Source organism: Sturnus vulgaris, chromosome 15 (assembly GCF_052056855.1).
Source record: "Sturnus vulgaris isolate bStuVul1 chromosome 15, bStuVul1.hap1, whole genome shotgun sequence".
NCBI classification, from domain to species: domain Eukaryota; kingdom Metazoa; phylum Chordata; class Aves; order Passeriformes; family Sturnidae; genus Sturnus; species Sturnus vulgaris.
This window is the reverse complement of record NC_142257.1, coordinates 13316870-13342209: the sequence shown is the minus strand read 5'-3', so window position 1 is coordinate 13342209 and position 25340 is coordinate 13316870. Positions and strand designations below refer to the sequence as shown.

Sequence of the window (25340 nt, the reverse complement as noted above, 5' to 3'; positions counted from 1 at the left end):
TGGCTTAGAAATGATGAAAAAAATAACTGGGGCCCCAGATCAAGAATAATAAAGATTTATATGTAATTGAAGATTCTAATTTGTTATGAAATAATTCTGTAATTTTATTCATAGTTATCCTGTTTCTTGCACTGCTGATCAAGCAGAACATGCTAAAACTGAATGTAAACTACATTTGGTCACTTTGTGTGGGCTAAAACCAGAGCATCCTTTCTACCAAGATCCATTGAAAGGTGAGTTGGTGTTGAATAATGTGCATCAAAGTGCAATAGCTCAATGTAATTGCATGTCTTCTCCCCAGAGTGCCCTGTTTCACGTATAGGAATTCTTGCATGGCATCTTAGAGCACTTTAGCTCCTGCTCTTCCTATTGCAGTACAGTCAAAAATACTGGAAGAAACCCATATCCCTTAATTTCCTTTTGATTTGTGCTAAGGAAAGAAATAGATATTATTTATTATAGTATTATTTATTATTTATATTTTCTACAGAAATACATATGTATATATGCATACAGAAATATATACATATATATAACCTTTGTCTATTTATCTGCTTTTACTGTCCTGCTTGATTGATTAGTGTTTGACCATAACCAGAATTGTTAAGAAGTGACATTAATTGTAAGCAATTACATTTATTCTAAGATATAACTTGACATTATTAACATTATTGATTATGCTAGTGTCTCTACAAAGTATGTAACAGGAAAAATACACATTCCCTTCCTACCATTCAAAAAGCTGAGGAGAACCAACCCTTCTCTGTCATATCCACATGAAAACCTCTTTGGAAAAAAAAGATAAGCAGTCTTTGTGCTTATGTATAAATGTGCTGCTAAATACAAAGAGCTACTAAAACACTTTTAAGATTGAGAAATTAAGAATTTAAGATTAAGAAATTTAAGATGCTGATATGGCTTCCTAATTGGGAAGTTACCACTATTTTATACATTGAAATACTAAATTTCAAGGGAAGAGTCACTATTTAGTAGCTCTCTTCATCTGCTGTGAAATTAATATTTAGATTTCTTTTAAGTGAAGAGCAGATACAATCCTTTAGTGTCACTTTTTTTACCATAGCTTTTTAAAATTTTCATTTTATGCATAAACCAGTTTTAAAATACTCTGGAATCTCTTACAAATATTAGTGCACTCAAAATTGAAATTAGTCAGTGAAGCAAAAATGAGTATAGTTAATCTAAAAAATAACTTCTGGGTCCCTACAGCATAATTTTCTTTTTTCAAAATAAGATGTATTTACAAATTATAAAATACTTGCCCAGTATCCTTAGTTTAATTTTTTTCTTACAATAGTATATAAAGGCTGAAAATAGGAACATTTTCCCCAATTTTAGTTTAAAAGCAAAATGAAGAAAAAATTCCGTGCACTTACAAATACATCCAAGTGTGCCAGGCTGCAGCCAGTCAGAAAAAGCAAACTGCAAATGTGACATCTCTGTACAAACAATATTTATTATTGAGTTGAATCCTTAAACTGTTCAATTTAAGCTCTTCAGAGTTAGAATACAGGGTGTATAAAAAGGATTTCCCATGATCTCTCCAGCTACCACACTAGTAAAAGTTCTTGAAATAGGAGAAGGAAAATAGCTGGAACAAGGCCTTCAAGTAGTTAAAATCGTTGTAGTACCAATAAAAGAGTTGATGACTTACTGGAATCAATTAGTCAGCCTGCAAGTATTTTCTCACAGGGATTAAGATGTTTGTGTAGACAAAACAAAAGACCCTGAATATCCTGAATCTGTGCATTATTTCACATTTCTGTTTAATTTTATCATACTAAAATATCAAGATAGGATGGAATAATTAATTTTTATTTAACTTTACATAAAACTTCTTAATGTGCTTCTGACTCTTCCCAATGTCCATTACACCTGCAATAATTTGGTCTTGGGTTTGATTTGATTAGGTGTATGTTTCCTAATTACATTTTTGAAAAGGATCATGGAGATGAATGGTGAATGAAGAAATTCTATAACTGTTTGAGAGTGGCAAAATATTATTACCTTTAAATTCTGAATGTGCTGGCAGTACTTTGGCTCTAGAAAATATTTATAGGGAGTTTGCAACAGGCAATTCAGTAGACTCAACTGATAAAAAGCTGGTCCTTAACTAGTTATCAAGGCCTGCTTCCAGGAAGTTCCCTGGAGCTGGAGGCTTGCATTTAGCCTCATGAGTAGCTGCACCTTTCTGTCTATTCAGCTTTAGACCTTGAAAACTCCCTGAAATTCCAGTACTCCATTTCTAGCTCTCGCCAAGAAATTGCTTGTTATTAGTCTGGTTGTACTTCAATTGTGACTTTCAACAAAGAAAGTTACACTGTGGTAACCAACCAGCTAAAGCACACAAAAATTAGCTTGTATTTCCTGTTTTTGTTGAAGCTCATTCTTTATAAGTGTCATCTCAAAGATAAAAATTAAATTAAAAATAATTAAGAACTAATCCCTTATCTTTTATGTGAAAGGCTTAAAACATGATGGAATTACAGCTCATTTTAACCAGTTTTCTATCCAACATTATTTTGGGTCAATCTCAAGTGCTGAAAATCAGTACAACTCCTAAATTTTCATTGAAACTATGCCAAGTTATACCATTTCAAAATCAGCTGAGTTTAGCAATCCTTACTCTATTAAAAAAACCCAAAACCCTTTTATTGATGTTTCATGTTAATGTAAACATTCAGTTGTTTACAAATGTTTTAGAACAAATGAACATTCTTTCCTTTGACAATTAAACAAATAATTTAACAAGAACTTTTGTAGCAGAACCATTTTAAGAAATCTTAAGAAAATATTAATTAGAACCTTAAGCAATTAGTTGCTCTTGATTTGTCCAGAGTTTGCATCCAAGTAATTTCCAGTGTAAACATTTCCTGTTTAAAAACTGATGACACCTGTGGACAGACAAATCCTTTGAAGTCTCATCAATCCTCTGTGACCTTGAGTGATTTCCTTGAAACCTTGAGCTGTTCTTCAGTTGGACTGAGGGTCGTTTCGAAAACGCATTGCTGAAGGTTCAAAAAACTGGAAAAAAAGTTCAGAGAGGTGTAAGCTGTGGGCTGCTAACCACTGTTAACAACAACTGAGTTAACCAACAAACCTGCTTGATTTCTTACTCTCTCAGCAGATTCAAAATAGAACTGCATTACAAGGAGAATCCTCTTAGAATTTGATGCCCATTACCTGGATCATCAAAGTTCAGTTGTTAGCTATGTAGGCAATGATTGTTCCTCCTAAATTTTATTTTTCCAATGTTTAAACTGAAAAATGATGTAACGATATGCACTACAAGCTTTATAATATCGATGTACTGAAGCGAAATATTTTTCATGCTCTTGTTTCTTTCTCTGTTCTTTTATTCTTCCTATCTGATATCATTAGCATCTTCGACTTATCATGTACTCTTCTCCTGCCATCCTGATAAGTTTTCTGCATCCAAATAATATCCAGGACTAAGCAACTTTGGTCCATTCAGTGACTTTGTATCTTCCTGTGCTCTCAAACATAAAACCTGGCCTCTGCTTCTTTTTCTGAATTTATCATCAAAATTTTAACATCATCTCCTTATCTAGTTTGATTCATTCCGTAAGTCCATGTTTTATTACAAGAAAAACTGTAATATAATGTTACATATAAAAACTAAGATAGATAAATTTAGAAATTAGATGCATTAAGACGACGTGGCAGTGGCATATGCATTATGAGTTATATGGCAAAGGTAGTACTTGTAGCTCTTTAAAAGCAGACTCTTTGCATTCTAAATCAAGCAAATTTTAAATTAAACTAAGTGTGTAATTCACCTACCAAGGTCACTGTCATAATATTCATGTAATGAGTATTCAGCTCAAGGACTTAAGAAGATTTAAAACAGAAAACAAAGCCAAAATATGCTGTATGACAAAATAAAAAGCTAGAATATTTTCCTCATTTTTCCTCCCATTTTTCCTCATTTGTCAGAAAGGTTTGCTCTTCTTTCAAGAACTTTTCTATTTGTGTAATTTAGACAAATGCACCTTGTTTGTTACTGTGTAGAGCTTCTCGTGGATGGCAGATATTACTGTACCCTAGAGAAGAACATGAACCATAGAATTGTGCCTGTTACATCTCCCATGTATAAATCATGGGGGTGGCACATCTTCAAACCTTCCACCTAATTTAATTAACCTTACATAGAGAGGTAGTAAGTCCTCTTACAGTAACTCTGATGCTTTATTTTTTTCATTGTATAAATAGTGCAGTGATATCACTATAGTTAGCACCTCTCAGCACAAAATCTTTTGAGAGAAAAAGGAGTTTATCTTACATGTATCTTACAGCATTTTCTGTGGGCTAAAAACTAGCATCTATTATTTTATACATCTTGTAGTCCTTTGATTATAATAGGTTCTACCCATATACAGTCTAACAAAATGCAGACAGAACTTTGCTAGTTTAATCTTTGTTCTGACCAATACAATTTTTGTTCTGTAATGCTATTGCTATTCCCCAGTGCAAACTTATTTACACTGAAATATCTTATGTATCAAGTTTCACAATGGATGACTGCTATTGAGTGTCTTCTCACTTGTTCCAATGGAGAACTGAACCCTTAATTTACATATTAAGATCAGAAGATTAATGTTATCCCCATCCATTACTTAATTAAGTGAATTATTTAATTTTAACCTGGAATTTTTTTTTTCTTAAGGGAATGACGCTGTTTTGATTTAAAATATAGAAAAATATTAATCTTGCAGTGAAAGTTTTCTGCTAAGCTTTCTGGTTTGCAAAGCTTGACTTGGTGCAGTATGTATGGAAGTATAAATACAGAGTTCAGTCTAAGACACTTTTGCTGTCTGTCCAATCCTGGCTTCCTCTCCCTGTGAGGGTGGTGAGGCCCTGGCACAGGTTACTCAAAGAAACTGTGGATGCTCCATCTCTGGAAGTTTTCAGGATCAGACTGTATTGGACCTGAAGCAACCTGGTCAAGTGGAAAGTGTCCCTGCCATGGGAGGGGTGTGGAATTCTATAATCTTCAACATCCCCACCAATTCAAACCAGTCTATGATGGTAAGATTTAAATGTTTAAGGGCATACATTTTATTAAGAACACCTTCTTTATATAAATCTCCAAATCAAAAATTGTCTGTGTAATTTACATACTTTCAGTTTACATATATAATAAGAGAAAAGGTGATTAACCTGAAGAGAAAATTATTAAATGGAGGGGGAAGAAAAACTTATCCAAGGAGCACTTTGAAAAGTACTCAGTCCCCAAAGTTCTCAAAATCTTGCGAGATACAATACACAAAAATGACTTTTTCATTTCTGTAACATATGGTCCATTATTTAAGCCATAAGAAAATTGCTTAGTAGAGTACTAAACTAGTACCAAACAGCTTAGAAAAGAGCTCCTTATTTCATGCAACTCTGTGTTGTTACACTAACAAGGTTGCTCATTATAGCTGAGGCTCTGAGTCCAGAACATGAAGTAAAAAACTGTTCTTGCTCTTCCTTCAAAGCCAAAGGAAGAGTCTGGCCAGAAAATAATGATAGGAGTTGAAAATTACCTTTGATTTCACTGCTAATAACCTGCTTTTACAAACAGGTTCATGAAATGCCTGATTTATTCTCTGTGTACCTCGAAAAACAGTAGGTAGCTGTTTGGTTTAAGCACATCAATTGGTGAATGAAGTTCTCCACTTCAAACTGCACTAATAAAAATCTTAGAAAGTACCTACAAGAACTGGTGCACTGAAAATTTGTTTGTTTCAAGCAATTAATTAGATTTTTTTCCTCTTTCTGTTTTTTAAACAGAAGTCCCATGAACTCAAAAAAGCAACTTAAAAAGCTAATATACCTGAAATACTGCACAAATGCACTTTTCAAATTGAATAAGCTGAATAATACTGTAACAACATTAAATCTATTAGGCCTGAGGCAACCAAAGATAAAGTTTAACTGCCCTTGAAGCATGCTTTGTTCACCTAACTTTTGTATCTCCTCTCTTTGAAATGAAAAGCTTACATATTTTTAATATATTTTTAAAGCAAAAAGAATCCTGGTTTTAGAAAATAACAACTGGTGATACAACATTTGAATTAGAAACCTAGCAGTGTATATCATAATTATTATTATTTATAACTGAGTACACAAATGGGGAAATGTAATTTAGGAAGAAGAGCTTGATCAAAATTTACATAATTGTTTATATTCTTCAAAATTCAAAACACCCTAGCTGTCAATATGGTTCTCTTTTCTAAGTCTTGCTGCTGGACTTGTGTCATTCTAATGCTACTACAGAACATAATTTCTGAGTTTCTGAGCATATTTGTCAGCTTGCACAGTAGCCCTTCAAAAATATTTACAGTCAGCACTTAGTCCTAGATTTTGGAAGTATTTTAAAAGGCTGGTTCTAATGTTATTATTAATATAGAAAGTTTAATGTAAATATTTCATCACTACCAAGGGAAATGGCAAGTACGTTCCAAGTATTTCTAGATCCAAAATGTGAATGGTTTAATAAAATCACTGGAGTCTTGGCAAGCTATACAAGCTGAGGAGCTGGCCTCTAAACAGAAGTTGTTATGATCAGACATGAGCTTTTTGAATATCTCTGTTCTCTGACTGAGATAAGTAATTTGCACACATAGTCAATACTTTAATAGCAGGATCAGTAACTCTGGTACAAATACTAAATTTACCACTGGGCAGGGTTGGAGTGGCCAGGAGTTGACAGCTGTGACCTCTTGAGAGACATCTGCAGGAACATTTGTAAGAGACAGTGTCTCCTACCTTCCTGCTTTCACAATTCCATATAAACTGCTTGGCAGCACACTCCACCTCTGAGAGACAGCGTTTTCTAGATCATACTGGTAGCAAAAATTAGAGTCTGGTAGAGCAGCCTTCTAGCAGAGGCAAGGTGCCACCAATCAGCTGATCAGCACTCTCTCGTTTCCTCTGCACTGCAACATCTCTTGGCTGCCCACAAGATTCCCTCAGCCTGCTTTACCTTTAATCTAGGAAATAAAGATATAGCCGGATCCCCACTCATACCACATTTCCAGCCTCTATTTTTATTGATGTAGGAACTTTGTGCATTTAGTGTTATCTAAATACCATCATTATCTCTCTAACTGTCCTAAAAATAAACTAAATGTATCAATTATATTGACTGCAATGTACAATGAGATCCAAAACTCTATAGCAATGAGGCAAATGAATGTATTTTTTCCAAGGAACTAGGATACCATTAACTTTATTTAGGCAAAAAAGGGGGGAAAACGGAGATTTAAAGCATTAAAGACTTAAAGTTTAATGACTGATCTTTTGACTGATTATTCTAGGCATGCTCAGTTTGCAGTGCACGTCTTTTCTGGATGTAATCACTCTCTGCCTGATTCAAACAAACTTAAAGATTTTTCAGCCTTATCTGCCTAAGACAGTAAAGCTATATGAAAAAAAACCCAGGAAATATAGATTGAAATGTACAAAACTAAGGACTCTTGATTCACAGACTTTATACTGCAGTTATTAGTTCTTTATACTATGTAACAAAATTTTTGAGGAGACTTATGGTATTAGCTCAGTGAGAAAACCTTAGGATATTAAAGTTCTTATCTCTTTCACTTCATAGCTTCAACAGATATTTCTACCATTCCTTACAACAGGTTAAGAAACAGAAGATTTAATATCAGTTTGTTTGCCGAGAATGGCATCATATGCTGTCTTTACAGAGAATTTTCTGCTCAGTGCAACATGGGTTAGAGAGAGGTGTTTACATTTCCCCTCCTCAAACAGCCTTTCTGCATTGTGCTGAGTGCTGCAGCTGGTTTTTTTGAGAAAATATTCTAGTATTACTCAGAAAGGACTGATGAACTGAGTTGCAACAGTATATCAACAATTGAAATAACGCTGCCCAAGTAAACATATTATAGACGAGTATTCAGAAAATTTACTACTCACTTCCATAGTGTCTTTTGAAAGATAAACAACCCAGTACACCAGGTTGAATCCTGCAAATGCCACTGGAAAGAGGATCCTGGAATACTGGTCTATTTTACTTGCACCTCCAATAGCTGGTGGTTGTGGTGGGGCTGGTGGAGGAACAGACAGTGGTTGACACTGGGCTGCAGTATTTGATATTATGCTGGGTTCAGGAGACTGCTCTGCCTGAGATGTTATGGAGTTTACTCTCTTCTTCAGGTTAGAGTTGGAGTCAGAATGCTGTGAAATAAAAAAGAGGAAAAAGTGGTATTTGGATACAGAGTCTTAGGTTTTGTGATCTTTAGACTTCTTTCCACCTTTTAACTTTCTGAATTTATTATTGTTTCTCTCTCATAGTGCGATCTCAGAAAATCACAAAAATATGCATCTATACAGAAGGATATATGTTTATGGCCTAAAGCTTTGTTGTAAAGCCATGAAAGAATGTGTACTTTTCATATTTTTAACACTGTGGTAAGTGGAAGCTCCAAGAGAGAAAAAGAAAAGATGGAGCTAAAAGGAAAAGAAGGTAATGGTGTATCTAAATTGCAGTAGGTTGGTATGACTGAAGTTTGTGTAGATAAGGATCAAGATTAAACAAAACAGCAATATGGGCTGGCTCAGGTGCAGTCTTCCCTGGCTGAACTCATTGATGAGTTCGGTGAACACTGAATGGAATCAAACAGTCATGCAAGAACTAGAAAACTGCTGCACAAAAGGCAATGGACTAACTTTACAGCTGCTGAAGACATGAATGCTAAAATGTCCTCTTGTTTTCTCTAGGATAAAATTTCATTTTTTTCATAATTCATAATTCCCACTGCAATTCCATGCATACAACTGAAGACAAATATACTTAACTATAATGAGACTATTTTTATTTTCATTTATGGTGAAAAGAAACCAAATTACTCCCATATTTTATGCAGTATTTGCAACCAGGTCCAATTACTTACTCTTCAGAAAGCTGCATTAAAACTCTTATGACAATTCAGCCAGAATTCAGGGACATGTAGAGCTTACCTCTTAGTTACTAGGCTAACATGTATATTAATTTTATACATCTGTTCTATTTGGGGCCAAATTGCCATTATTTTACTTTCACAAGAGTAGAAGTAATAGAGTTCTTCCTTCCAGAAATGACTTAGGAATAGGATCTACCACAGGCTCTAAGCCTGCTCTAATGGATATTGATTACCACTTACACAGTAGTGTCAAATAGGAGGAAATATTCAAAAACCTTGCTGCTACCGCCATATCCCAGGACGGATGCATGGCAGCACCTTTAAGATTCATCTGATGGATGAGAAAATACAGAAGGATGCCGAGAGTGACTTCATTTGTTTGTTGTTTGTTTCGAGATGAAGTACTGTAGTTCTGTTAATATGGAGCTTAAGCCTAAAACTTTGTCCATAAAACTCATTTCCCAGATCATTGATGAAAAATCTTGTGCACAAAATCACATAACATACACAGATGCTCTTGATTTGAATACAAAGCTTTTTTTGGTCAGCAGAACAAGATGACCCAATGACTGAAGCAGATGCGGGAAGTTTTGGACAATATAAATAACTGCCAATATAACAGCATATACGTCTATAGCAAAATGGAAGACTAACATTGGAATGATTTTAAGGTAGAAAAATTCTGTTAGATAGGCAATTTCCAAAGTCATTCATTGGGAGTGATTTAATGACAACCGTTCACTTAAATGTAGCCTGCTGTCAGCATTTTTGGGATTTATCTTGAAGGAGTTCTAAGAATGGGAACAGATTTTAGTCAATCACACAAATGACTGAGTCACTAAAATGAAAGGAAGCACTTTCTGAAATACATTGCCCAATACATAGAGCCACAATATCTACATAACAGACTAATCTAGCACAACTGGTGTCTCTTGGGTGACTAAAACAGTTGTAACAGGAATTATCCTTCCAGAAGTCATTGTTACTGTCAGAGAATTGGAACAAGTGACATTTCTACAACAGGATGTCAAGTTCTGTTCATGAATGAATGAACTGGTATTCAACTAAAGTTAGGGAGAGATGGATTCCTCACAGCTGATTTTAGTCTAAATAAAAGGTAAAGAGAACATAATCTTACTTCAAAAGGAAAAAGGTACTTTTTCTGTATGTATTTCCCTTACCTATTGCCCTTTTTTCTTCTCCTACAACCAATCACCACTTCCAATTTGCCCTCTATACATTATATGACTGTTGTCATATTCTGAATGGGCATTAAACAGCATTCGTACTCTGTGCCTGTCTGGAACACAGATGTTTAGTTTTGTATTTTCCAGTAACACAGCAAGCAATGGACAGATTTAAAGGGAGGATGATCTACAGATGTGTCACAGAAACAGAAAGAGGGTTATCCATGTCCACTTGCGCTAATCATAATAATAATCCCATTCTATAAACAGACTGGCTGGCTGAGCCTGCCTTCCTGCTTTCACTCGAGTTCTATTCCATTTTGCGTGCATGCCCTGCTTTGAACAGAACTGTACATGTTGTAAGGTACCTTGTTTTTCAATTTACTGTGGAATAACTTGACCTTTTGTGGAGAATACGTGGTTTCTAAAAATACAAATGTTAAGGTGAGTCCTAGCCCTTTTTATCTACAATATTCTGGTACAAAGTAGGTCAAATTCTACTCTGGATTATTCAAGCATGAATCAAGAATTACAGTGCTGAGGTGATGGAATTAATAGTAAGTAGAACAGATGTAGCATATGGTCTTTGGATGATGTTTAGTACTGAACGTATTTAGAATATGGAGTTAGTAAAATCTTTGTGATGATTTGAATAGGCACTTGGAAAAGTATAATCCTGGTCATTATTTTATTTATATTTATTAAATCTCATTCCTATATAAGGAGGATTGCTAAAGTAGGAGGATTATCTCAATGTGACTTCATCTCAAGAAAAACCCTGAGTAGTTCTTTACACTCTCTTTACCAGTCCTGTGTCCCCATAGCAGCAAACTCAGAGTCAGGTGTATTTTCTTCTAAATCTCTACTCAGGATGTGGAATTCTAAGTCCAAATTTATTACAGATGTGTAATGAGGATGTTTCTCAGTATGGGAGTTGTTTGTAGACCAGACTGCTGCCCCAGAACCACAACTCATATTTTTCATTGGAATTCCCTGCTAAATCAAGAAGAGGAGGCAGTAAGGAGACCATACAATTTCTTAACAGTTGTCCTGAACAGCAGATACAGTAATTTGTCTACTATATCTAGATTTAACTTCTCCTTCTGACAAAGATTACATACAGTAACATCATGAAATGTTAACAAAACAGAGAGAAAATGGAAATGAACAGCCTATTTTGCATAGCTCACAGAGCCAGTCACTCAAGTAAGGACTGTTTTACAAGTAGCAAGAACAAGAAGCCTGAGGCATGGCACACTATGTCATAAAGAAATAATGGATTTTCTTAAGTTACTGAACCTTGATTCAGGGGAGCACTCTTGCACTCATGTGGAATGTTAGTCCCATCAGGCAATTAAACTTGCAACTCTATGAGTAGGCAGTGACACAGAACAGATTGCCAGTTCATTGTTCAATGTGAGACACCATCATACCTGACTAGACAAACACAAGTATGTAGATGGCCTGTAAGGTACAGTCTGCCTTCTTCTAAGCTTTTGGAGCCAAGCTATCTCATCCCCTGAAAGGTCATAAAGCACCCTCATCCTGTCTATAAAGCTCTGGTCTCTCACAGCTCTCCTCAATATTACTAGAATTTGCTTATACTCAGAATACCTCAGGAGGCTCTCATCAAATTTCTTGCATTCCAGATCTAAAAAAATATAGCATACATAATCTTGGAGTAAACAGAATTCTTTGTCTGCTCTTTCTGATTCTTTTAGTACATGCTAATGTGCATGGATGTACTTTGTTCTTATGTTTTTTTTCTCTCAAGAGATTTCTGTAATTCATATTTGTAGAATTCTCTGTTGCTTTGTACTGCAAATGCATATTCTCACTATCAGTTCAGTGTATGAATTAACAGTAATATTAGTCTCTTATATATGCAATCCAGATACTGGCTAACTTTAAACAAATTAATATCTATATGTCCTTCCTTCTCTCTCTTTTACTCACATCTCTTTTTCCTGCTAGCAATGCAGTAATAAGAGGTTCATGAGAATAAACTCTAAAAGTTTAGACAAAAATAAGGTGTTGTTTCTTCTTTTCTTCATAATTTATTTGGTTAAAGGCTCTGAACTTTCCTTATATCAAAACACACACACAAACTAACCTAGAACCAGAACTAAGTGTCTGTAAAAGGTAGAATGCCTAATTAAATATATAACATTTTTTGCCTCTGCTCATTAGTAGATACAGTTTGAGTAATTTCAACCATTACAGACATAACAGCACATGCTAGTGATTTATCTCCCAAAGGGGGAGTTAAACATGGTTTAGCCCCTACATCCATCAGCATGATCTGTAAAAACTCTCCTTAGCTATTGAACAATCCATATGCAGCATCTTCCAGCAGAAAAGTTCATTACAGTATGCAACATCATCTTTTGGCCATGTACTAAGGAACCTCATTCAATATAGTCCTGTGCAGTTTCAGTATCCATCTCATGGCAAAGATTCATTATAAATCCTAGTTTGGACACTTCTTTGAATGTCTCATCAGTGGGATCTGATTTTAAAAGATGTCTATTGCAAATAATGTGTACTGTTTATAGATATAAACAGTATCCTGCATAATCAAAAACTGAATATAGTTTAGAAGTCATAAATAGTCCTAGCTTTAGGCATCTCTTTAGGAATTTTAAGTTACTTTTGCTAGAAATACTGAGGAAAAACATGCAGACTTGTTTTCATCATTTTTTATCCTGGTAAAAAGGGTTAAATCACTCAGGTTAAATTACCCGCTTGAAGCATGGGAAAACCATGTTCAAATTCTCTTTTAACCTCGGAACTGAAATTCACTTCTCTCAGAACATAGCTAAACATCAGGTGAAGGTGAATAAGGGGAGAGGCTGTTACCTTATTACTTCAAAGCTATTTTAATTTGCATGGAAAAATCTAAAGATCCATATAGGCAGGAAGCATAACTGAAAAATAGCCAATGCCCATTTAATTAAAACTGCTGTTATATAAACCAGGTATGCAGTAAGGGGAGCAGACACTGGAACCTTGGTCATTCTCTTTTCAGTACGAATGTGCTATGGTAGAGTTTCTTCCTAACGTTTATTTGTAGCATGCCAGAAAAAACACATAATTGGCACAGAGCCCCTCTGCTGTCAAAATATGTTTTTACATTAAACAGATTTTAATTTTCAAAGCTACATTTGGCTCTTAAATCTATCAGTGTCTTGTCCATATGTTTTTTCCTGTAATTAAACTTACTTTATTTTGTTCTCACTACCCTCCTGCAAAAAAAGTACTGGGATTAGGCCTCAATGTTCTCAGTCAAGATCTTAAAGCATATATCTGTTTCTAGATATCTAAAGGGTGGTTGATGATCCAGACAGAAGTACTCTGTTACATCAGGATACTCATTAAACATGTTTAGTATATTCCAACATAATTATAGGAAACTAAATTCTCTATACCAGTGACATATGGCTGCTCTGCAGTTGGTGAGGGTCGTTAAAGAGAAAAGAATCCTTTCCTGCCCAAGCTATGTTGTTTCGAAACACAAGGCTGGAGGGAGAAGGAAGTTCTCCCAGAGGTATTTCACTGCTCTATGCTGATTTCTGTTAAAACATGAGGTCATTTAGAACATAACTGTAATCAAGCTGTTACAGGGTGGTAATCTTCTGTCTTTCACATATAGCCTCTCACATGGAAAGGAAGTCTTTTGAACCATAGGGTTACTCCCTGACCATCCCAAAAAATCATTACTGCAAATGGTGTGCTCCACAGAGTATCATCAATTCCCTTCCCCTGCAACTTCCAGGACTGGGATCTCCCTATGAAAATAAAGCCATCAAGAGGAAACAATGCAATTGATACAGAAAATATGCATTTGAAATCTATTTAAAAGCTAAATGCCATCACGGTTTTATATGTGTAAGATATTTGGTTTTGACATGCTAAAACTAGCTTGGGCACTGTATGAGTAAGAACAGGTTTGTGCCGGGGTCCAGATGAATACTCAGCTTGTTGCCACCGTGTTCTGCAGTGGAACACCCATATTTTTGCATTTCATACAGGGACTGCCTGCAGCTGATGAAGAGAGCAAGCCAAATTCTGCTCTCAGTTAACTGAGGTAAACAGAGAGGCTTTCCTGGAGCCAGCCCAGGCCTGCTGGGCTCTCAGCTCTCCACTGAGCACACAGGCACAGCCTCATCTCTCTTACTGAACCCAATTCAGTTCAGTGGCTGCAGCATTTTCTCCTACCTTCATTCTACAGTAGAGCAAAATTAAGTCTTCTGACATATTTCTCTTCTGAGTGTACAGGTACTTTGGTTACATTAGAAAAACCTGCATGAGAGACTTTCGTTTATTTAAATAAAGCAAAATTTGAAATAAAATCAACTAGACTGAAGGGGAAAGAAGGCTGCTTGATAATATTTTAAAATTTTTGTTTGTTTTGTTTTTCAAGAAACATTTAATCTGGAATTAAAAAAAAAATAATATATTCTGCATATGTGTTTAGCTTGATTTTAGGCCCTCATTCAAGCAGAAAAAGTTTCTAACTAGCCATGTTTTAACTCTTTTCTATTTTCATTTTTACCAAACCTGTTTATACCAAACTCCCCGGGCTTCTCTTATGCAGTAGTGGGTCTACCTGTCATACAAAAAGTACTAGTTCAGACATCCTAAGGTTATTCCCACCATGATTTCCTTTATCCCCTTTTCAGGCAAGTTAAAATAATTGATCATTAAAAACATATAATATGTGTTATTATTAATGTTGCTGCTGGTAGCAGAGTTCCACTAGCAGTTGTATAGCCATAAAAATTCTAAAATACATTTGATTTTTCGTTTTAGAAATGGACTCTGAAACTAAGTAAACCTTTAAATCCTCATGTAAAAATATCAGCTGACTTCTAAAAATGCAAAAGACAGCATTTTTTACACAGTTTGCTATTCTTCCCCCTGTACCTAAAATTCTAACAACTATGCATTGAAAAATCACACATAAAAATATTGCAATCACAAAATAGATGGAAAATTTTACTATGCCATCTAAAAGAGTAAAAAGAAGTTAAAAAAAATCATAGATTAGAAAAGGCACCAAAGTACAGGGTATGAGAGAAGAAAAATATGTTTTTATAATCAAATAAAGTAGATGTATACATTAAAAATAATGTATAAGACATGGATTCTCTTAAGCTTTTATTTCTAGTGACTTGGAGAACAGTATTTTTAGAAGAGAGGCAGAGAAAATGAGGAGAAAAGGCAAAAAGAAGACCAGGAGAGTAAGATAAATTATCAAAGAGGTAAAGAGTACGTATTGGGCACTGTAGCAATTTTTCTAAAAAGGAGAAAAATCCAGAGGGAAGAGTTGAAAGGATTTAGAGGCAAAACAATTGGAACAACTGGGGAATGTAGGGAAACAAAGAGTAAATTGGGAAGTCAGAAAGGACTTCTAAATCTACATTAAGAAAGAAACTGAATATTATGCTGTATGCCTTAAAAATAACTGCCCTAGGACCAGTATGTAGCTATAGAAGCACATGGCTCAGTGAGAATGACAGTCCTGAGAAAATGGTCATATACTCATGCAATCAGCCTGTGTTAAATACATTGTTAGCATTCAAATTAGACACTTCAGAAATTTTACCACTGACTGGAGTATGTCTATCAATGTGACAACATACGAAAGCTCTTTCCCTCTTACCTCTACCAAAGGGGGATAAAAAAAAGAGAATGAAAAAAGAAAAGCTTCCTAAAATCTGTTGTCCTGTTATCATTCCTTTTTCCCAGAATGCCCTTCTGGAAGGCAACTTTTTAAATCCAATAGCTAATTCTTCTAGAAGCCTTTTTCATGACTTCATCTTGCCTTCAGTTTTAAGTTCCCTTCATTTTTATGATCTCACTGAGTTTGCTCTTTTTCATTTTTTCAGTTCTCATAGAGAACTGATCCTGGGAGAAAAATGTGGTGGATGTACAGGGCTTGAAAATTACTATTTGCTTTGAGCAAGATCAGGTCTGCAGAATTTTGTGGACATTGTGGGCTGTTTTAGAGACATGAGATTTACAGAGTAAAATTTGCACACAATTCTGACACAGTTTTTTTGATACTAGAAAGACTTCCTGTCTTTCACATGTACTAAAATCTATCCTTCATTCATGTTTTTTTTCCACCAACACAGATTTCATAAAGGTAACAGATGCCAAGTTTATGTAAAGGCTAATTACCCATCTTCCAGATGACTCACTTATGGTCTGTACCCTTGTACTACAGTGATCCCATAATCATCTGGCTAATGCACATGTTCATTCCATTGTACACTGTCCCACAGATTCTGCAGACTTAATGGGAGCCACAGCTGCCTGACAATACTGCCTACAGCATTGCTCAAGAGAAGTATCATGGATAACAGTCTAATGGCTTTCCTTAAATATCTAGCCAAATAAACATCTCTCTAGAAAATCATATTGCACTACGAATAAATGAAGTATTTTCATTTTCTGGAATCAGAACAATGTCTTTGATAAATAGACACAATCTGATTACATAATCTGTTTCAGGTTAAGATCATTTTAATATTGTTTTGCATTCACTACTTCAGCTGCCTGTTGCTATATGATGCTTATTATCAGAAAAGCAAGCAATTACCGAGACAATCTCGTCCTCTGCCGGTACAGTTGCTGCTGATAGTGCTGCTGCCAGTGCTGCTGCCCTGGCTGCCTTCCTCATCGCTCTCTGAGTCTGGAGATTGGTGAAGTAGTTGACAGCTGCAAACTCAATAAGTGCAGAGAAGACAAAGGCAAAGCACACGGCTATGAACCAATCCATGGCGGTGGCATAGGACACCTTGGGAAGAGAATGGCGAGCACTGATGCTTAAAGTGGTCATTGTGAGAACTGTAGTGATTCCTTGAAAACAAGAGAAAGAAATGGGCATTAGAACTTTGCTTCAGCCCTGCTACTCTTAAATTCATATATATGATAAAAACCAAAGCACAACACCCTTTTTGATTTTAGCTGTCATCCTACATCCCAGCTAACTAATAAGACTCCTAAGTATTTTGTTTCCTTAAATGACTCATGTATACTGGATTCGGCATCTAAAAGGTCTGGAAAAACTTCATTAATGCATTGAGCAGACTGAAAGGTAAGATAACATTCTACATGGCACGGATTCTTAGAATCATGATAAACATGGCTATATTTAGCCATGCTCAAAAAATCCAGGCTCAAAATATGAAGGAGTATTACCTTGGGGGGTTAGTAAGTGGAATGTTTGGCAGAAACCTGGATTCACATATTGTCATTCCCCAACAGTGATCCTCTCTTTATCCTACTGTTCTACAAGATAGACTATGGCTTACAGAACCCACCAAATCAGTCAAATTCTACATTAAAAACAGTCAGACCCTGATCCAAACGTTTCAAGTAATAACACTTCGGTCTCCTGAGCTGTTTGTTGTCTTTAATCAGTGGATACATTTTTTAAGATTCACTAAGAGTATCTTGATTTGAAAGCACCCATAGTTACACATAGGGAAGGACAGAAAAGCTGCTTCTCTAGAGCTGCTTATCAATTTTCACAGAGCAAATATGGTAATGTAGATCATGGGCCCCATGGTGTTCTTCACATGAATTAATGAATTTATTCTTTCTGTGTTGGAGTGTACAGCATTAATAATGTAAGAAATATACTTGCTTCCTACTGCTTCCTGATACAAGTAAAAAATGCAAGAACAAACTCAATAATTTACATACAAGTCTCTGTGAATCCTATTTACTTATAATTATGCCTGCTAGAATGTAAAAGCTGTAGGTATTTAAAGGCAGTAAGGTGGAGAATATCCTCCTCTCCTATTTTCTGCAGTTGGGCAAGGGTAGGTGTAAAAAAAGATGTTATCATGTCATATTGTAATGGTCATGTTGAGTTGATGAAGCAATATGCTATGAGTGATGCTCAGAGGAAAGGATGCAGTGTCATAGCATATTGCACCATCCAGATAGGGTGACATTACTTTCAGATTTTCTCTGCAATTCTTTCATATGATGTGGCTTGCCAGCTGTCTAAGGTTAACTATGTCCCAATGTCATTACTTAACACTTTTAAATGAAATACAAATAGGAGATGTTATAGAAATATGTTGGATCCCTACTTCTCGCCAGACTAATTTTTAATATGAATACAACTATGCTGAGATGTATTTCAATTTCAAAGGTCCAGAATGAACTTTTTGAAATGATGTGTGATTAGATTAGAATCTGTCCATGTGCTAGTTAGTAATATAATTGATATATTCTGTGTCTGAATAAAATCTTACTGTATCAGGAATTCAACTTAGGAATAGCTCTCCTATTCTATTACAGATAGAGATAAGAAGTCTCTCAACATGGAGTGAATACTGATGAAATGCTCTGCACTGTGGAAAGCTACTTCATCAAGCTGAATACCAAATTACAGTTAGTAAACTGTGCAATTGCTGATTGTTTACCCTTGTCTTTACACTTTGAACACCTCTTGGAAAGTTTTGAAGAATATGTTACATAATGCAAACACTGAAATCTGATAGCTGGCATCCATTTTGGAGGTAAACAAATCTTTTAATTATTTTGTGCTGAGACACTGGTTTAGGCACATCGTTATTCTTCTACTATTAATTTCTCTTCTCTCAAATTTAGTTTTGGGATTTACAAGTAAAAGTGAAAATTTATAATTCAAGTATTTACAATATGATGCATTTTAAACCTACTCCCTTTTAAAGCTTTTCTTTTTCACTGAAAAAGACTGAAAGTCTTTTCTTGTCATAAGGAATTTTCCCTCTTTTCCTTAGATTAAGGTATTCAGAATCCATGGGATTTTGAACAAGTCAGGACTACAAATTCAGACTGTGCCCTGAGAGAACTGTAAATGGAATAAGGATTGAAATATTCTTTTAAAATGCTAACATCACTATTTTCTACAATACAGAAATGTGTTTATTTTACTCTTTTCATAAAATGTTTTCTCAAGTCCATATTACTCTTCAGTAAGAGGACAATACCTAAGAACTGTTATTCCAGTGTTTGGGCTATTTATATAAATATTACCAAATAGGCTATAGACCTACTTGCATATCTCTTCAGGCATGTACAGTCACCTTTTATGCCCACTATGCTGTATGTTTTACTCAAAATGTAGAGGATGTAACTCTGCAGTTACAACATGAAGCTTCATTTGGCAACATGAAGCCAAATAAGGTAGCATCATATCTGGAGTATAAACCTCATATATATATGAACCAGAAGACTCAAAGCTTTGAGAGTATTAATTCAAACCACTGGAAAGACAAAAAAAAGGCTCTGCCATGCAGTATGGATACAGCTTTCTCATTATAACTTCAAGCTGTGCTAGGGACATTACTCATCTCACTGATCTTTATCCATGTACAGCCCTTGTTAGCTGTTCAGATACCTTTGTAGCCAAGGAGAAGAGAGCACTTCAAAATGAGTGTTACGTGAGATACCTTATCTCAGATAATAACTCCATTCTGTGTGTTTTTTTTTCTTTTAAAGCTGTAACTCATATTGGTTTCAAAAGACAATAAATCCATAGGAAAAAAAATCCTCTTTAAAAAAATGAAGAGGTTGACATTTACTTTGAAATTGTACCTTCCTGCACACAAAAATATATTGAAAATTATCACAAGTCTGGCTAATCAAACATTCTGAGTCAAGAATTTTGACAAACTTTAGGCAAACTTACTATCATTTGGTTTCACTTTAGTATTTTCTTTTGCTGACTGAAACCTACTAGCTGCCTTTCCTAACCCCCCTGGATAACAGTATCTGATAGATACAACGGATTCAATACAGTGAATGAAATGAATGACAAAAGGAAAAACACAAATACCAGCCACGGTTCTTGCTGGAACAGATTCTTTGTTGATCCAAAACACAACTTGAGACAAGACTACAGTCATGATGCATGGAATGTATGTCTGAATGAGATAGTAGCCTATTTTCCTTTGCAGATGGAAATAGAGCAGCTGGAGTGAATATTCACCTAAAACAAACAAGTAATGAAAGGAATGAATGAATGAATGCATGAATGAATGAATGAATGAATGAATGAATGAATAAATGAATGGTAGATGTGATTCTGAGCTGTTCAAAGACCTTAATACAGCATACCAAAAACTGTCCTGGCTGGAACAGACTCCTTGTTAATCCAGAAAGACACCTGAGAAAGAATGACTGTCATAATGCAAGGAGTGTATATCTGTATCATGAAGTAGCCCATCTTCCTTTGCAAGTGGAAATAAACTGTCATGATTACATATTCACCTGGTAAGAGACAAGTATGTCAGCATTATTTTGGCAACATGTGAGTGAACATTATTGGCTTAAACCCAACATAATATGTTCTGATGAAATCACAGACCTCCTAGTGCATAATAAAAATAAGCTGCTTAAAAAAAGGTGAAGTGACCTTATGGAAATAGAGCAGAATAATATTCCTTTTATGTATTGTTTTTACTGAGGTAGAGATGCAGTGCAAATTCTTATGAATCTCATGAAAAATTCTGTATTTGATGGGACTGTATTGAAAAACTGTCTTTTAAGAGACAATGGTTAGAGTCTGTCCAAATTTTACTTTTTAAAATGGCAAAAGATAATTAATTTCATTCTCTATGAAAAAAAACCCTGTAATATATTATTAAGATCTTTCACAACACCAGTAGTTTCCACATGGCTCCATCTCACCTGTGTTAGATTTAATTGTTTCACTAGATACAGTTTGTCCTATGAGGTCATACTGGAGAAGACTGGAAGACTCCTGTGGTACTTCTACTGAATGCAATGGTCCTTTTTTCCAAGTATAAATTATTTCACTTTTTGGATAAGCATCTGAGTAACAAAGGGGAAAATTACCATTACTAATTATGTATTTTATAAGCAATTGAAAAAGTAAGTAGAATAATCCCTTTTGTAGCTCAAGTGCCCACAGAAACATGCATCCTACTCCAGTAAGTTCCTAACCTCATTAATGACAAAATGACAAAAAAAAGCAACAAGAAAAGAATGGCTGAGGTGGGACCTGAGAGGAACTAGCTTTCTCATCTTGATTTACTATAAAACATATACATTCATTACCACAGTTCAACTAAATTTTTTCAAAATCGATTACCACAGACTACATATTTTCAAAATTATAAGTAATATAGTAAATGTAGCAGAGGTTTTGAGATTTGTTGCAGGGCCAACTTTGACTATTGGAAGTGTAAAAATAATAAACAATAAAACATGCTTCAACAGTCACCCTTCAGTGAATAAATCCATGTCCATATGAATGGTCTGAGTCTCAGAGAAACAAGTAAAATTCTAGTATAAAAATATAACTTAAAATTTCAGCTATGACACTAAGTAATATCTTAGGATCTTCTGACCTTCTGATCAAATATGTTACTTTAACAAACTGAAAGATACAGAAAAACTTACAGCTTCCAAATTTCAGTGGACAAGCATGTCCATCCATTGGGAAGTTCACCAGCCGCATAGGACAATCAGCATTAATGGTTAGTCTAGAATACATAGTTGTAGACAATGAAAAACTTATGGTATGTAGGAAAATGCTGATAGAATCAAAAATACAGGTCAACCAAAAGCAAAAGAACAAGCTCTCACCTCATTGTGTAAAGAATAGTTCCATTCTGCATAATTCTGAAAAGTTTGTTAGGAGTTGTCATATTGTGAGCAATTGATTTTTTTCCATTTCTAAAAAACGTGTCTGGTGTCCAAATTTTACTGACCATTAAATTGTTCAGTCTCAAAATTTCAGTTGGCCCACTAAACTTCAACCTCTCATCAGTCCACGTCTGACGAAAGAAGACATCCATTGTGTATTCCTATGGAAAACAAATAAGGATTGACTTCTGTGTAGGGGTCAGCAGTCCCAAGTGGCTGTGGGGAAGTAACTCCAAGACAACCTAACACACATGGCAGTGGCATTTCATTTACTGCTTACACACTTGATCCTATTAACTAGTTACTAAAATTACTAACTTAGATTAAGTAGTTACTAAAAAAAGTAATCCATGAAAACATATGCTATTTTCTTATTATTTGAAGAATAGCTACAAAAGAATCAGTGAACAGATAAATTTGACATGAGTAAGGAAAAAAAACACCCCTCATTGCACTCTCATAGATAATAATTCAAAGTGACAGAGTCCTAAGAAAATACAAATGTCTACCTTTCAAAGTGCAAGACTAAACTATCAATGTTTAATTGCCAGAAACAAAAAGATAAGCTCAGTGACTCTTCTGCAGCTTCCTTTGGATATTCACAAAGTAAGGACTGATCTGAGTCACATCACAAGATTATGGTGTCAAATTAAATTAATTGATGGGACTGTATTTCAAAAATCCTTAGTAATATTTTCACAAGTCTTCTGAAAAGACGTCTCTACAGAAGTTGCTTAGGAAACAGAGCTAAACCTGGCCAGGGGCAAATTATGTAAGAATGCAAGGTTAAGCCTTCTCTTAGACTGCCTGATGAAGAGCAGTGGAAAAACTTTGGTAGTCCTTGGAGCCCAAAGTTCCCAGCCTGCAAACTGGACTGCAGGCTCAGGTGAGCTGGTGTTAAGAGGAGTGAACAAGGGCAAAAATAGCAGCCCAAGTAAATCTCTAGAAAGAGAACAGCAATGACATCCTCACTTCCATCACTTAACATGCTCCTGGGAGCTACTGCAGTAGTTGCCATAGTTCACCCAAGTCTGCAGCTGCCTGGGTTTGGGGGAACACAGCATGACCGGGGCAGCTGTGTCAGCAATGGCACCATTCCCCTGCAGCTGCTCATTCGGTTGCTTCCTACCAGGCAGCGTTCTGCAAAGCTGTGCTGGGATACGGGTGCTCATCATCTTCTTCACAGGGTTAAAGAGGCCTCTTTTACCTGTGGCCCGTGCTCTCACCTGAGGCTATGTGCGCCTAGCCCCGGCTGGCGCGGCCGGGAAATAGCTGTATGCGGCTCTGGCCAAACTGCTCTGCTGGGCCCTAGAGATTGTCTAAGAGATTAAGCCTCGTAATCTGCTTTAATGACGGTCAACTCAGATGCCACCGTAATGAATCCCGGGAAAACAGATCGGGGAGGCGAGCGGGGCCCTTACCATCTCCACGTCGGACACTGGCCCGAAGCTGGTCACGTAGATGTCCGTCTTGACTTCTGTCACGGCGCCTGCGGGACATGGAGAGGGGCCGGGAGAGGAGCGGGGCCGGGGCTGCGGGGCCCCTCGGTTCGAGGGCAACGGAGACGCTCCGCGAGAACCGGGGGCTGCGGGGCACGGGCAACTTTGCTGCTTTGCCCCTGCTTTTGGCGTTCCACCACCTCCCTCCTGCCACCGGTGCGGGACGAGCTGCTCTTGCCCGGGGAAGCCAGAGCGCTGCCCCTCGCCCTTTCCCACCCGCCGGCTCCCGGAACAGACGAGGCTTCCCCGCTACCTCCAAATCCCGGTCGGAGCCTGTTGTCGTAGCCGTCCAACAACTTGTCGAGGATCCGAGTGATGTTTTCCGAGTAGAGGTCTGCCCCGTCGCTCTGGTCCCCCAAGGCCGTCCCCACGCTGCGGAAAGAGGCGAGTCCCTGTCAGTCCCGCGGCCGAAATCGCCGCCTGGCGAGGCCCAGGCCCCGGCCCCGGGGAGCGCAGGGAGGGAAGAGCTCCTCGCCCACTCCTCCGCGCTGGGGGGAGCCCTCTGCGGTCGGCGTGGTGTCAGGGTCTCACTCACCTCACAGCGACACATGCCCAGGCGATCAGCAGAGCCATACTGCAGGTGTGTGCGGGGACACTCAGGTGCCCTCAGACCCGTCAGCTGGAGCCAGTGTCGGTGCTCATCCTTCCCCTGGGCCCCGGGGCTCGGCCGGGTGAGGCTCTGGGAGAGCCCCGCTGGCTCAGCCCCGGCCCCGCGGTCCTGGGCTGGCCTCTGCCCGGGGTAGGGACGTGCGGGGTGTCCGCGGCCGTGCGTGTCTCTTGGATTCGCCACCGCCGTTCAACCTCATCTGACTGTTCCGGCGGGGAATTAGGGTTGGAAGGGACGGTGCGCGGCCGGAGAGCAGTGACAATAATCGAATAAGGCATTAGGGGAGATTAAAAGGAAGAAATCCACTGCTAGTTTTGGCATGGAATTAGCAGGGACCCGTTAGGAAATCTGGAAAAGCGCTGGCATCTTGCTGATAGAGATTATGTTAGAAATGGCCTCAGCTTTTATTATGTTTATGGTTCACAGGGAGATTATTATGCAGCTTCTACATCATTAGAACTTTTGGGGGGGAGTAGGCACCCTATAGTTTACAGTTTACTGGGGGTTTTAACCTTTCTCAACAGTTTCCCTGTTGATCAACTCTGCAGAATTGTACAGATCTCCAGTATCTAAGCGTTGATAGCCAGACATTGAACACTAAAAGTTGGTTCTGGTTCAGAATTCTGGGGTTTTTTGGCTTGTTTTTCTTTTTTGTTTGTTTGGTTTTGGTTTTTGTTGGGGGTTTTTTGTTTGGTTTAGGTTTTTGTTGGGGGTTTTTTGTTTGTTTTGAGTTCGTTTTTGGTTTTTTTTTAATACTAAGCTGTTTTGGAGGGTTACACACACAGATTTCACTCAGACTTTAAACCAAGGCATTACCAGGACTTTTGTTAGAACTGGAGCTCCTTACTTTTAAACCACTGGGATTATATATCATTACTAATTTTGTCCTGATAAGTACTGACTGGATCATTACTGTCTCTTTCTTCAGTAAGTGTGTTAATGTAGCCAACCCTAAAGGAAAAAAAGTTCACATTGCTCCAGCTTTTTCTGTGGCCTTATTTCTTCTCAAAAAAACAAATGAATGATGCAACACTTATGTCATTTAGCTACACTGTGAGCAAAGGAATTGGGTCCATTTTCGTTCCATGGTAACACAGAGGGACAAATAAAAACACCAAAATAAATTAGTTGTTTTTATAATATTTTGTTGCATAAACCTCATTTTCGTTACCAGCTTCTAAGAAAATATATTAATTATCATGATATGGAAAAGATGTATTCGCATGAAACTAGGAAAGTCATGTATTTATTCAGGAGTAAAACTAGATTAAGACTGACACTGGGGTTTTGTGCTCATATTTTGTGTTTAAGAGGGATTGTGGTGCTACAAAACCAAGAGAATTCAATGATGTGATTGAAAATACAAGATACCCTCTGTCACTGAGTCCCTTTCCCTTTTGTCACGGGCAGTAATGTGACA

At 36.9% G+C, this 25340-nt stretch overlaps 1 protein-coding gene across 4 annotated transcripts; it reads right to left on the bottom strand.

Annotated features, from left to right (window-relative positions):
• Positions 1-449: 449 nt before the first annotated feature.
• GABRA6 (gamma-aminobutyric acid type A receptor subunit alpha6) lies at positions 450-23976 on the bottom strand. 4 transcript variants are annotated; one of them, XM_088173817.1, is made up of 11 exons: positions 23849-23976; positions 23567-23685; positions 23236-23303; positions 21755-21975; positions 21569-21651; positions 20834-20977; positions 20261-20413; positions 19980-20132; positions 16743-17002; positions 7963-8223; positions 450-3042 (listed from the first exon to the last, which is right to left on the bottom strand). In XM_088173817.1, the coding sequence occupies exons 1-11, from the start codon at positions 23884-23886 to the stop codon at positions 2992-2994; spliced, it is 1551 nt and encodes a 516-aa protein (XP_088029943.1). In that variant the 5' UTR covers positions 23887-23976; the 3' UTR covers positions 450-2991. The 4 variants fall into 4 exon arrangements, with proteins under 4 accessions (XP_088029943.1, XP_014732820.1, XP_088029944.1 ...); XM_014877334.2 differs by lacking the exon at positions 19980-20132; XM_088173818.1 differs by lacking the exon at positions 20261-20413.
• Between the last annotated feature and the right edge of the window lie 1364 nt (positions 23977-25340).